The following is a 14391-nucleotide window of genomic DNA, read 5'->3' as shown; positions in this document are numbered from 1 at the left end:
TTACACAGTAAGAACAAAAGCGACCCCAATATTATTCTCCAGTCTGAAGATGGTTCTTCATTGTCGCACCTGCAGATTGTGCTTCTGATAATTAAAGCAGTTTCCAATCAAGTTTTTAATCATTCTTATTTCTTGTACCCTAAGTATGTCTATTAGCTGTACCTTAACTACATACAAATTCCTTTCTCAGGTGAAGAGAGAGTGCGGACTACACATGTGGGACTATGGTGTTACAGACGAGAACACTGCACACGATGGCGTGCGGTGCAACGGCACTGCGTTCCAGCAGAGCTTGCCTGGTGAGCACGTGGCTCCATCCAGTTGTCTCAACTTTTCTCCTGCCTCAAAAATCTCAACACTCACGTTATCCATCTAATACATGCAATACAATAGGGTGTCTCTATCAAGAGGTGTTTCGCGGTGAGCGAGCGCCGTTACGATCAGTGTATAAACTTTACTGCCGTGACCCGCAGCGCTTCTTAACAACGGTGTCATTTCTTTCCGAAACCTAATTGCGGTTTAACTGAGTCGTTTCGAGTGCACAGATTTCTGATGTCGACGAAAAGGCAAAACTTGCAGCAACATCGCAAATACAAGTAAAACGATGAGTTCAAAATTATTATTACCATTATTATTTATTATTTCTGTTAATCGATCAATAACGCCAACATATGTCGATATTATTGTCGTCACCGCACCAGATCATAAACTTAAATTAACTTTAACTACAAAGTTACTGCACAAGCTATCCAGTTCACCCACTTTCAGTTACCAAATCAGGAAGTTTATTTATACCAGTGGCTCAACTTACAAAAATTACTGTATCCTACTACAGATAAAAATAAACAAGGACAGTTACGATGCCACAATAATAACAGCTGTAATGAACAAATAGAGTGACAATTAAAGGATTTCAGTTTTCACTAGTACTTCCATAAACATGGTATAGTACAACAAAAGATGTTTTTCAGAATCAGACGCCACTGTTGCTGATGTTGCCGATCAGTAAGGCAATGTTGAACGACAGCGACGATAATGACTTTGCCGGGCTCACCGATTCGCTTCTGTCTGCAGTGTACTGTTTCTTGCGAATACAGGCTGATTTACAAGTTTCCCGCCCGCTTGCGACGTCTACTCACTGTTTTTACTCGTTTACATAATTTACTGGAGAACGCTAGAGTAGGCTGCGCGTGGAGTTCTGTTACACTTCCAAAACAGTTCGTAAGACAATCTGCTCCCAACGTTACAACGCATTTCATAGCCGTGACATGACTTACATGTCTTCATAGTAATATGTTACAACTGATTGTCGCAAACACTGATACAACGAAGTGCGACTTATAGGTACTGTTTGTAAACACTCCACGTGCAACATTTTTGTATCTTCTGTACATAGTGAAGTATTGCTTTTTTGTCGCGCAAATTGCGTTACATTAACTGTGAAATGAAACGTGCAGCTTTTAATCTGGAGATACATTTAACAACTGATGAAAAATAAACATTGTTAAATCAGGTTTTAGTTCCCAGTGCTGCATTAAAATTGTCAGAGAGGAAAAAGGAAAATGCGTATTGGCATTTAATACTTAGATGCCATTCTTCGTCATATGTCTGCGCTTTCCTGTAGGATCATTTACCCGCTTTTCTTATCAGAATGTAAAACTTCGCATTCTAGATCAATGAGTGGTTTTGTGTTAAAAGGTGATCTGCAAAAGTTGTATGCTCCTTTCTTAATCTCCAATTTCTTTCATGGAAGGCTATATTTTTCATAACCTGTTAATTCTATCTCCACATAAACTATATTTTTTTCCTGTTGTAGTTTATGTAACTGTTTCCGTGTGAGAAAAAATTAATAGTTTCCTATCTATCTTCATTTATGTGCCTTTTGTGTCTTCTGTTGAAATGACGTCTGCTTAAAGTCGCACGCCATTTTACTTGCCTTTGCTACACTCACTTGTGACCTGAAGATGGCCGAAGACACTGAAAGCCAGTTCGTTACCAAATAAATATAATTTTCTAGAATATCAAAAAATGTTTCCTGATTAACATTCTAAAAATTACACCATAAATGGTTTTTCATGTTTCAAAAGAGAGGAAAAAATTAAAAATGTAATCACCCGTCAAACGTCGTGATTCAGCACGCTCTAGTATTGTGGAAGTTAATCTGTGATGTCTTAACAGAGGTCCTGTCATGCGGTCCTTTCTTCTTGTCAGTGTTTTCCATAAACTCCTTTCCTCGCCCTGTCCCCGGAGAACCTACTCATTCCTCACCCTATCAGTCCACCTAATTTTCAACATTCGTCTGTAGCACCACATCTCAAATGCTTCTATTCTCTTCTGTTCCGGTTTTCACCCAGTATATGCTACAGTGCCATAAAATGCTGTGCTCCATACTACATTCTCAGAAATTTCTTCGTCAAATTAAGGTTCAAATGGTTCTAATGGCTCTGAGCACTACGGGACTTAACATCTGAGGTCATCAGTCCCATAGAACTTTGTGATGTCCTTAGGTTAGTTAGGTTTAAGTATTTCATACATCCATGCCCGAGGCAGGATTCGAACCTGCGACCGTAGCGGTGGCGCGGTTCCAGACTGAAGCGCCTAGAACCGCTCGGCCACACCGACCGGCGTCAAATTAAGGCCTATGTTCGATACTAGTAGACTTATCTTGGCCAGGAATGCACTGTTTCCCATTGCTAGTCTCTTGATGTCGTCCTTGCTTCGTCCGTCACAGGACCGAGCGAGGTGGCGCAGTGGTTAGCACACTGGACTCGCATTCGGGAGGACGACGGTTCAATCCCGTATCCAGCCATTCTGATTTAGATTTTCCGTGATTTCCCTAAATCGCTTCAGGCAAATGCCGGGATGGTTCCTCTAAAAGGACGCGGACGATTTCCTTCCCCTTCCTTCCCATACCCGAGCTTGCGCTCCGTCTCTAATGACCCCGTTGTCGACGGGACGTTAAACACTAATCTCCTCCTCCTCCTCGTCCGTCACGGGTTATTTTGCTGCCTTGGTAGCAGATTTCCATTACTTCATTTTCTTCGTGATCACAAATACCGATGTTAAGTTTCTCGTTCTTGTCATTTCTGCTCCTTCGCAGTGCTTTCGTCTTTCTTCGATTTGGTCTCAATCAGTATTCTGCACTCATTAGACTGTTCATTCCATTCAGCATGTCCTGTAATTCTTGAACCTTCCTTTTCTTTCTTTTATTTGCTTAATCGATATATAAATAGAACTGGAGGGGGTAAAAGACTACATCCCTTACACCCCTTTTAAACCGAGAACTTCGTTCTTCTTGTCCCATTCTTATTGTTCTGTCTTGTATCTTGCACATACTACACATCACTCGTCTTTCCCTACAGCTTCCCCACATTTTTCTCAGAATGCGGGATGTCTTCCCTATTTTACATTGTCGAATGCTTTTACCATGGTGGCTAATCGTATGAACGTGATTTCATTTTTCTGGAGTCTTGCTTTCATTATCATCCGCAATGTTATAACTGCCTCTCTTATGCATTTACCGTTTCCAAAGCGAAACTGATCGTCATCCATGAGATCCTGTTTTCGTTTCCAAGCTTCAGCATATTATTCTTATTAACAAAATGGATGCACGAGCTCTTAAGCTGACTGTGCGATAATGTCGCACTTGTAGGGTTTTGCAGTCTTCGGAATTGTTTGGAGGAAGTTTTTCAATGTGTCTGATGGTACATCGCAAGTCTGACATTCTACACACCAACGATACTGGATCCTTTATTCCTTCCCCGTCGAGTTTTGTTTTTTCTTTCATCACGTCATCAAACAAGTCTTCCCTTCTAAGGGGTCTTCAGTGAGGTCTTTCCATCTATCCGCTATCTCCTCTGCGGTTAACAGTGAAATTCCCATTGCACTGTAAATGTTACCGCCCTTGCTTTCAATTTCGCTGAAGATTGTTTTGACTTTTCTATATTGTAAGTCAGTCCTTCCTACAATCATTATTTTTTTTTCTTCACAATTTTCATGCAACCATTTCCTCCTATTTTCCGTACACTTCGTATTTATTTCATAACTGACTGACGTATTTCTATATTCCTGAATTTCTCCGAATGTTTTTGCACCTGCTTCTTTCGTAGAAAAGCAGAACAGTTTGCTCTTGGTTTTCTCGCAGTTGCCTTCCTTGTACCTATGTTTTTACTTCCACCTTCAGCTGTTGCCTTTTTAGAGATGTTCATTTCTCTTCAGCTGAATTTCCTACTGAGCTATGCATTATCGCAGTACCTGTAGTCTCTGAGAACTTACGGTGTATCTATTTACAGTGTAGTGCTTTCATATTCCATTTCTTTGCATGTTGGTTCTTCCTGACTAGTCTCTTAAACATCAGCCTACTCTTCATCATAACTAAATTGCGTATATTAAGTAGCAGACAGCAAGGAGGCCTTAAGAAGGCTACTTGCAAGAGTGAACGGCGTCAGTTCTCCCAATTAAATGGCTCGACAGAAGACGTGTGAACAACGGTTTTTATTTAGCAGTCTTGCACCGCCATTTTTTCCTCATATGGCCGGTTTTCGTTTTACAAATAATCCATACTGAGATCTATCCTCGAACTGATTAGCTCCACACATCTAACCAACTGACGAGTTACTTTGTGAAAAGCACACATTTGACAATGAGTTGTTTGTAAATGCGGAACCGGTCATACGCGAAAAAATGTAGGCGACTCCAGACTTGTAAAGCGGAGATGCTATTGATGAGTGCTCACGTAAAGTACCTAGCCTTGGCATCTTACCTTACTCTATATAAGGTGTATGTCCTCATTAGATTTTTTCATATGGTGTTTCATAAAGCACACGTGGTGTGGAAGGTCAGTAGAATCCAGGCAGCAACTGTTTCATAGGTTCTGGTTGCCTGTCTCATTTTACTGCACACAAAGAGGTTAGTTTATGGCGCGCGATGAAATGTAATGCGCAGGTGTGATTAATGGTCGTCTCTTTGAACAATCGCTATGAGGTTAAGGTGCTGCTATAAACTGTAATTTGTTTATGTTGATCAAAATCTAAACATTCATTTCTGCCAATTATGTCCTAATCTTGATGTTATCAAAGTATAATCCTCTTCCACTTATAGTATATGAAGGTCCAAAATATTTAGGGCCAAAATTATATATGTGTATACAAATGTAAAACTTTTGTCATTTTGAGAGCTCAAAAGCCGTAACTTACGACAAAAGAGAAAGATTTATAAAATTCACTTCAAGACAAAAAAAATTCACAACGAAAGAATTATTCTCATGGGGTGAAAATCGAGAAATGTGTTGTACGGGTACAGAGAAACAAATCGTTGCATTTTCAGAAAAATTGGATGATTTATCCAGTAGAAAGAGCTGCGCAAACTGAGCAAATCAATTACGCATTGGTCCACCTCTGTCCCTTATGAAAGCAGCTATTCGGCTTGGGACCGGCTGATAGAATTTGGTGCCATATTCCTCAGGAGGGCATCCAAGAAATCTGTGTCATTGGCGAGTTAGATCGTCAAAAACCCTGAGCTAGGTGGAGGGCACCAAGCCACCACTTGCCTGGACACAACCTTGTTGGCAAGTGGGAGCTGGATGCAAGCCGGGACTCGTGACACGCCGCCGCTGATCTGGGGTCCAGTGTGGTTGTTCACAGGCCCATGCCAGTAGCTGAGCTCCGTGTCGAAGTGTCAGAATTTGTGTTCGTGGAGTCCTAGTTGAAAGAGGTTTCTCAAGTCAGGAGAGCCTCAGCCGCCAAGTATGAAGAGAAGTAACGCCCGTTCGTCAAAAATTTGACGAATTTCTGTGTGGCGGTTTACGCGTGGGAATACACTTTGTCCCTGATAGTGAACATCAGCTGTGGACACAGCTGACCTACGCATCACGATCCGTAACGTCTAATATTCTATGACGGATTCATGCTTCGGTTGTCATGCCACATTCACAGCCGGTTAACTCGCAACGTACTGTCACGCTCAGTACACGACTGTCTGTAACATACTGTGTAGATATCATGTCTACACTCTAACCACACCCAGCATCTAGCTGCGACGTTCGGATGTCAACAAGGCATATCACACCCTCCCTGTGACTTCAGACAACCCAACTAATATCCCCAAAGTTCACGAGTGACGTGCTTTATATTAATCAAGCAGTAAATACAATTTAGAATGGAGTTCTACTAAGTCCGAGTACCTAAAGATAAATGCGCTTTGGTTTGTTGACAGCACCAGACAGTGATCAGCTATCGTCGAAGCTGCAGCGCTTCATGGCGAGCCTAAGAAAGAGCCGCGGCTTCTACGCCAACCTAGCCGAGTCGCTGTGTTCCGACGAGAGCTTCGCTGAGACCAGAGACACGGCAGACTGCTGGAACGGCCAGCGCGTCGGAGAGTAAGTACCCTCCAGCAAACTGCACGCAACCATGTCCCAGGGCAGGCTGTCGCTGGCTCTGAGAACATGGTGCCTTGCAGGCTCTCCTCCAACAGTGTGTGTGTGTGTGTGTGTGAGAGAGAGAGAGAGAGAGAGAGAGAGAGAGAGAGAGAGAGAGAGAGAGAGAGGGGGGGGGGGGGAGGAAGAGATAGAGAGAGGGGGTGCGGGTGAGAGGGAGAGGGATTTAGAGAGAGAGAGAGAGAGAGAGCTAGAGACGAGACAGAGACAGACAGACAGACACATAGAGCACCAACTGGAACACAAAGAAAGCTGTCGGAACGTTCAATTTGGGTCTGAGAGATGCCTTCTATTGACAGAACCAGTCAGTTACTGGCAGTAATCATACTTGATAATGAGAATAAATTCTCGAAATGTGTCGTGCTCAGCATGAAGGAATTGTAACTGGTGCGACGTTTTAGTATTTAAATCGCATAGTTTTTATCGTTTGCAATATCTATTACTCACACATCCGTCCATTGTCTTATACATATTTTTCTTTTAGTCACTAAGTGCACGAACTGTCAGTCCATTGCACTGTTCCGCATACTGTCTCACCACAGCAGTACCATAAACTAGGATGAGACAGTATGAGGAACAGTTCAATTGACTATCGATCTGTCCACCTAGTGACCAATGGAATAATTGGTAATGGACGCATGAGTGACAGATGCTCTAACTCAGGGGTTCCCAGCAAAGTTTTCTCGAGGACCCCCTCATCAAGCATGGTTGGTACCTTGTCATATCACAGTATCAAGTACCTAAAAAAGCCAAATTAAGAGTCTTTTTATACGTTTTCTATTTTTGGTACTTAGAAAAAACATTGGCATATTCATTATTGAAAATATATCGAGCTTAAAACTGCTTATGCAGGAAGCGGCCAAAACAAAAAATCTGATGTCATATGAAATATATTTAATATATCTTTTATTCTAATAGCATCTCGCGGACCCCTCTGGCATAGCTCGCGGACCTCTGGGGCTCCGCGGACCAAATGTTGGGAACCACTGCTCTAACTGATAATCATTACTTCCTTTAGGCTATAAAAGCTTCCTTAACCTGAAGTAATGGTATCCGAGACTTGAAGGAAGAAGGAAGATCAGAATCGGAAGTTCCGTCAACGACGCGGGTGTTAGAGACGGAACGCAAGCTCGGATTACGAAAGGATGGGTAAGGACATCGGTCTTGTCAAAGGAACCATCTGGGAATTTGTCTTGAGCGCCTTAGGAAAATCACGGAAGCCCAAAATGTGTATGATTGGGCGGCGATTTGAAACGTCATCCCCCCTAACCAGTGTCTAGTGTGCTAACCACGGCGATACCTCCGTGACTCGAATCTGATGGCTCGTTCGAAACTTTTTGTCGATAAATAAACATACATTACTGCGGCTTTTGCTTGTTTCGTGACACTGTTATTTGAAACTAAACTAAACTCCGCCCGAACAGGCCTTGGAAGGCCCAACGGCACCGACCGGCCGCTTCGTCATCCTCAGCTCACAGGCGTCACTGGATGCGGACATGGAGGGGCGTGTGGTCAGGACACCGCTCTCCCGGCCGTATGTCAGTTTACGAGGCCAGAGCCGCTACTTCCCAATCAAGTAGCTCCTCAGTTTGCTTCGCAAGGGCTGAGTCGCTTGCCAACAGCGCTCGAGGGACCCATCCAAGAAGCTAGCCCAGCCCGTCAGCGCTTACCTTCGGTGATCTAACGGGAACAGCTGTTACCACTGTGGCACCCGTTGGCTACACTGTTGTTTGAATAATGTGAAATGTTGCTGACCTCCAGCTGCAGTATTAACAGGGCATCCAAACTAGCGTATGGATCTCGTGAAACTAACACGAGACACAGCACATATTACTTTCATCTTAGTTGATTGACTATGTGAGAAGTGGAACAGTAATAACAAAATATTTTTCAGTTTATAATTGTTTAAAGAAATTAGCTCTTCACCAAGACATGAAGGTCCAAGGGATACCTACCACCGGCACGTCATGTGGATACGGCACGGAGGATCATGTGGTCAGCACACCACTCTCCCAGTTGTGTTGCAGACTTTCTAGACCCTGCAGCCGCTACTACTCGGTACAGTAGCTACACCGTTGGCATAATGAGCCTCAGTGCACCCTGTACTACTCCTTCCGAAGGAATAATCCATGGCAGTACCAGGAATCGAACTCGTGTCCTCTGCATGGCAGCAATTAACACTGATCAGACAGAACATTATAACCACTTACCTAATACCCGGTATATCCACCTGAGCCGTGTTGGACCCCACTTATGCGTTGGTTTAAACCTTGACTGTTACTCTGCATTTGGGTTCCCGCGGTTATGCTGCGGTTCTTCCTCTTTCTACGTATGGCAGCAGCGGCGTGTATCGATATTCGCACCTTGTAATATCTTTGGTCTGGTGCATATAGTTTCCGGCTGGCCGGTGTGCGGCAGTCGGTCGGTTGGTGTGAATCAGGCAGGAAATGTCCGCGCGACACAATGGACCGGGCCCGCTGCCGGTCCCTACGGTGTGTCGGAGTGTGTGCGAGCTGTTCCGATTGCTATGAGGTTCGTAGCTCAGCGACCCAGGACATCAAAGTTGAGTCGTGATTTCATTACCGAAGCCACTCTGTTCACATTGTGCCGTTGGTTTTCATGGTTGGCTGTTGGGGTATTCCCGTGAGCAACAGCGAGTGTTCGAGTTGGCAAAAGCTTGGCCACCATCCGGTGGAGTTTAACCGTATTTTGGTTATTTGAAGCCCAAGTATCCCAGCGGAATTTTCTGCCTTGTGGCCGTTAGCGTTAGGGTTACCTGCCCTGGCCGCTGACGTAAAATTCAGGCAGTGTCCTTTCCTCGCCGTGTTATCGCTGTCCAACACGTGTGTGTAGTTTTGACAGCTTATATATACTTGGTTGTGGGCGGCTATCCCTTTTATGTTTTGGCACTGGAGTTCCTTTTGTACTGGCCGGGTGGAAAGCAAGTCGTCTTGTGTGCAAAGCAAGTCGTCGGTGGGTCCGTTGACTGTCTCTTGGTTGGGTTGCCGGCGGATCGGGTATAGTTGGGCCGACTACCTGTCTCCCCTTAGCGAACGTTAATATTTCAAGTGCAGACCGACCCACGGAAACTTCTGAGCGCCGCTGGCTGCGCTGCCTTTTCTTATTGGTGTTTAATTGTGCATTTTAACGGCTCATAGCCGATGGTTTGAATTTGAATGCTTTTAGTTGGGTTTTAAATAATGGGCCTTCAGCCGTTTTAAAATTAAAACTTCCTTACTTGTCAAGTCTTATATTGTTTGGGCCTTAGCGTCATTTGAAATATTATTTAAGGATAAAACCTTGCACCACCTGCCTTTTGAAAATTTATTGTAGTTGTGTTTTAAATTATGGGCCTTCAGTCGTTTTAAAAGTGAAAGAGGCTGTGCTCTTAAGCCATAAGGTTGTGTGACATACTCAGTCGATAGTTAAGCTCGGAAATTTCTCTGTAATGTTTGGGTAAGTAAATAAAGTTATGTGTGTTCTAGTGCAACTGACAGCCGCTCATTTTGGCCCTCTTCCACAATTCCAACTACTTGTTCTGTCCTGTGGATTTAACCAGGCGGTTTCACCGTCTTTGGCACGGATAACAGCGGCGAGGCATCGTGACACGGAAGCAATGTGGCCTTGGAAGGTCGTTGGAGGAGGAGGGTACACAAGTTGTCTAATTCCCGTAAAATCCGGGCTGGGGGCTGTGGAGGTCTGACGCCAGGTTCAGTCACATTCCACAGGTGTACAATCGGGTTCAAATTTTGCGAGCTGAGTCGCCAGCACATCAGCTGGTTCTCGCCGCTGTCTTCCTCGAACCACTATCACACTCGCGGTCTTGTGACATGACTCATTATCTTGTTGAAAAATGCCACTGCCGTCGCATAAAATTACCGTCATGTAGGGGTGTACGTGGCCAGCAACTAGTCTACGATACTCCTTGGCCGTCACGGTGCCTTGCACGAGCTCCACTGGACCCGTGGATCCCCAAGTGAATGGCCCGTGGAGAATAACGCAGCCGCTCTCTCACACGATGAAGATGGTGTCGGGATTAATGAGACCATGGAACTGCGCTCTTCCACTGTGCCGAAATTCAGTGCCAACGGTCACGCGCGCATATCCAAGTGATTCCCGAAATGCATCTTTCCATTATCCACCGCAACCCTGAGTTTTTGAATGGTTTTCACATTAAAAGTCGTGTCTCACTGTCGAAAGCCAAAACTGGAAGTACAAACTCATTACAAAATTTTCTGTTCGGGCGCATCGGAAACTTAGCATTGAAAATGATATTTAGTTTACGAAAAGCGCTGTAGACCAGTTTCACTCTTCTATTTATTTTTTGAGGTAAGGTATTTTTGGCATAACTTGACAGAAGGAAGGGATAGCTTGGCAGGAAACCATCTGAGGAAACAAGAATTTTCGTAACGAAAAGCTGTGTGCCAAATAACTGTAAATGAATATCAAGGTTTGAGTACAATATGTCAAGTGTGTGCAATGGCAGTACTCACCCAGAAGATTTGAATGGATTTGAGTTGCAGTAGTTATCTGGAGATGGAGAGGCTTCCACAGGACAGAGTATCGTGGACAGCTGTGGCAAACGAGTCTTCAGACTAAAAACCACGAGGACATTTCTTTTCCTGTCCGTCCTCTTGTTCTCTTAATCAGCGTTAAATACACAAAAGTCTTCACCCGTTTTTTTGGCATATTTGTTAATTTGTATGCTGATGTTTTACGTGCGCTGATTATACGAAGGGCTTCCAATAAGGAATGCAACACACTTTTTGCCGACCAATTTCGGTTGCAAAAATGCGAGACTTGTGGGACATCGTGAAATATTCCGGCTTCAGCGCCCGTAGTTTCATGAAGTTCCGCTAGGTGGTGGCGCTGTACGTTGCCTTCAAAATGGAGTCTGTAACGGATGTGCCACCTAATAGAGAGATGTCATTGATTTTCTTTTTTGGTGGAAAACCAGAGCACTGCAGATATTCATGCCGTTTGCAGAACGTCTACGCAGACCTAGCACTGAACAAAAGCACGGTGAGTGGTTGGACGAGGCGTACGTCATCATAGCAAACAAGGTCATGCAAACTCGTCCGATCTCCCACGCGCTGGCCGGCCGCACACAGCTGTGGCTCCTGCAGTGCTGGAACGTGCGGACACTCTCATTCGAGGCGATCGACAGATCACAATCAAACGCCTAGCTGCGCAACTGGACGTCCCTGTTGGGACTGCTGACACACTCGTCCACCAGTTGGGGCACTCAAAGGTTTGTCATTCCTCATCTACACTACAGCCCGGCTCTCGCACCTTCCTCCGACTTTCATCTGTTTGATCCAATGAAGGATGCATTCCGCGGGAAACCGTACGCGGATGACGAGGAGGTCATTGATCTAGCAAGACGTTGGTTCCCACGTCGACCAGTAGGGTGGTATCGTGCGGGCATTCTGGGAGCCAGTAAGGCGGCGTAAGGTCTTCGCACTGAACGAAGATTATGTTGATCAATAGGATTTTGTGATCACAAGGGTGGAGAATAATATGGTGCACTGGAAACCTAACCAACTGCTTTCAGAAGAGAAATGTCTCACATTAGAATTTCTATGAAGAGCCCCCGTTAATGTACGAGGGTTGTTCAGTAAGTAAACTACCTTTATTATCATACTTCCTGGCAAATTAAAACTGTGCTGGACCAAAACTGGAAACGGAGATCTTTGTCTTTCGCGAGCAAGTTCTCTACCGAATGATCCATCCATCGCAGTCGTGACACGTTCTCGAATAGTTCACTTGATATATTGCTCGTCCGCGAACAGCAAAGTTCCCAATATCGAGTCCCGGTCCGGCACATACTTTTAATCCGTCACTAAGTTTCATATTAGCAGAGTAAAAATTCATCCTTGCTCTATTACGTTCTTCAACTGGTGTATGAAGTCTATCTCCAAGAGGTGTAAACTGTACAATATTATGGGAAAAACCTATGTTCCATTAGCACGTGTTCCTTATTCTTTTTCTCATTCAAGCGATCTGATTGCTTGTATAAGGCTCCAGAAGTTGGTTTTTGTGATACAGAACTTCTTTGCCTGACAGCTCTTTCAACTCAGAATTTTTCATTATTTGTGGAAGTTTAATGGAAGCTGTAGCATTTATGTTGATATTCTTTAGTACATTAACGTAGACTGAATCATCGCCTGAGCAGGTTAGTAGAATTTTCGTTGAAATTTAGTCCATTATTTGGTTTTGCTGTCACTCCAGTGGCTCTTTTATCTGCTGTTGAGAAAGTTGTCACGAGATGATGGCCTAAGAATCCTGTAAGTAGTTAGTGGTTAACTAAAAGCAGTCGCTGGGCAACGAGGCAAATGTAAATATTTAAACTTGTTTTTAGGATCCGATGAAAGACGCATTTATGAAAAACGCCAAAAGGTGATGAAAACTTTATTATACTGTAATTGGTTTCGACAGTTTGTGATATCTTGCAGTCCGCAGCTCGTGGTCGTGCGGTAGCGTTCTCACTTCCCGCGCCCGGATTCCGGGGTTCGATTCCCGGCAGGGATTTTCTCCGCCTCGTGATGACTGGGTGTTGTGTGACGTCCTTAGGTTAGTTAGGTTTAAGTAGTTCTAAGTTCCAGGGGACTGATGACCATAGATGTTAAGTCCCATATACCCCCGCCGGCGAAACATTGCACTTGACAGTTCGCTTTTTGTCTAGTTAGGTTGGCTATACTGTAATAGCGATGTTGCAACAGCAGCCTCTATATACACAGCAGACGATACAGTTTTCCGTCCCGTCTCGTAAATGCAAGCGATTGAGCAATTACAATGTATATAAAAACTCGTTTTTAGTTGTACTACAATGACAGGAAGTAAACAACCGTATAATATTGCATGTTAAAGCATAAAAATGCGCACCCTTTCGATAACGGAGCAAAGAAATACAAAAAACAAGCATCTGACGACTGGTACTTTAAAATCAATAATGTACGTAGTTTACAAAATAAATAATAACCGAGATTGCAATAAATAACCAATATCAGAATTTTTTCACTCACCAATTTACAGCGATAATGGCGCAATTGCATCCAGCTCGCCATCGTCACTGTTGTCCGATTCATCGCTAAAACCGTCTTCAACGTCGTCATCGGCAAGACAAATCATTAATTGTTCATGGCCACTGATAATACCTTCTATTGTCTGTGCTGCTCGTATAAGCTTCTCGACGTGCTCTACTTTTTTTCTCCATGAGGCTGCATCCACAGTCACAAGAGATTCACGCAACAGCTTTTCCACCTCTGTTATTGTAAAGGACTTGTTGTTGTTCCTTACATACATTTTTACGTCACTCCATACTAACTCAATAGGGTTGAAATGGCAGTGATATGGTGGCAGCCTTATTACAGTATGACCCTGCTCCAAGGCAATTTCGTCTACTACGTAGGTAGGTGTCGTAGGCTTATTTTCTTTAACAAGAGAATATAACAGAACCTTTGTCATACCCATATCCGCTGCAATATTTCGAGCCTGTAACCACTGCACCATAACTTCTTTCCGATCGTTTGTAGTTGGGGCTTTGTTCTGTATCACCGAATGATATGGAGCATTGTCCATTACAATTGTTGTAGGGACGGGAAATTGTTTTAAAAGGTTCCTGAACCACTCAACAAATCGTGTGTGATCCATATCTTCATGGTAATCACCAGTCTTTTTTTATGTAAAAACTAAAAGTGCGTCAGGGACAAAACCACTGGAGGAGCATGCATGGACCACAATTAATCTAGCTCCTCTTCCCGTCGGCTGATGGCCGCTACTGCTGGGTGTGTTATCCGTCCAACATTTACTGACAGCTTCCCCGGCATTAACCCACGTTTCGTCTAGCCAAATTATGGAATGAATGTCTCTGCCCACAATTTTGTGCAAGAAAATGCTACGAGCGGTAACAATATGTGCCCTCTCTAACAGTACTTTGCGTCCGTCTAGCGTTTTGT

General features: G+C 43.9%; 1 protein-coding gene across 1 annotated transcript in view; it reads left to right on the top strand.

The window, feature by feature from the left end:
• The first annotated feature begins 214 nt into the window (after positions 1–214).
• The window catches only part of LOC126278711 (division abnormally delayed protein-like), a 58747-nt gene continuing 44570 nt past the window's right edge, over positions 215–14391 (top strand). Inside the window, exons 1-2 of the mRNA XM_049978985.1 lie at positions 215–299; positions 6214–6376. Of these exons, the coding sequence (XP_049834942.1) occupies positions 215–299; positions 6214–6376 (248 nt within the window). The remainder of the gene's footprint in view (positions 300–6213; positions 6377–14391) is intronic.

Source organism: Schistocerca gregaria, chromosome 6 (genome assembly GCF_023897955.1).
Source record: "Schistocerca gregaria isolate iqSchGreg1 chromosome 6, iqSchGreg1.2, whole genome shotgun sequence".
Lineage (NCBI taxonomy): Eukaryota > Metazoa > Arthropoda > Insecta > Orthoptera > Acrididae > Schistocerca > Schistocerca gregaria.
Note: the sequence above shows the minus strand (reverse complement) of the source record. Positions and strands in the feature narration are given on the sequence as shown.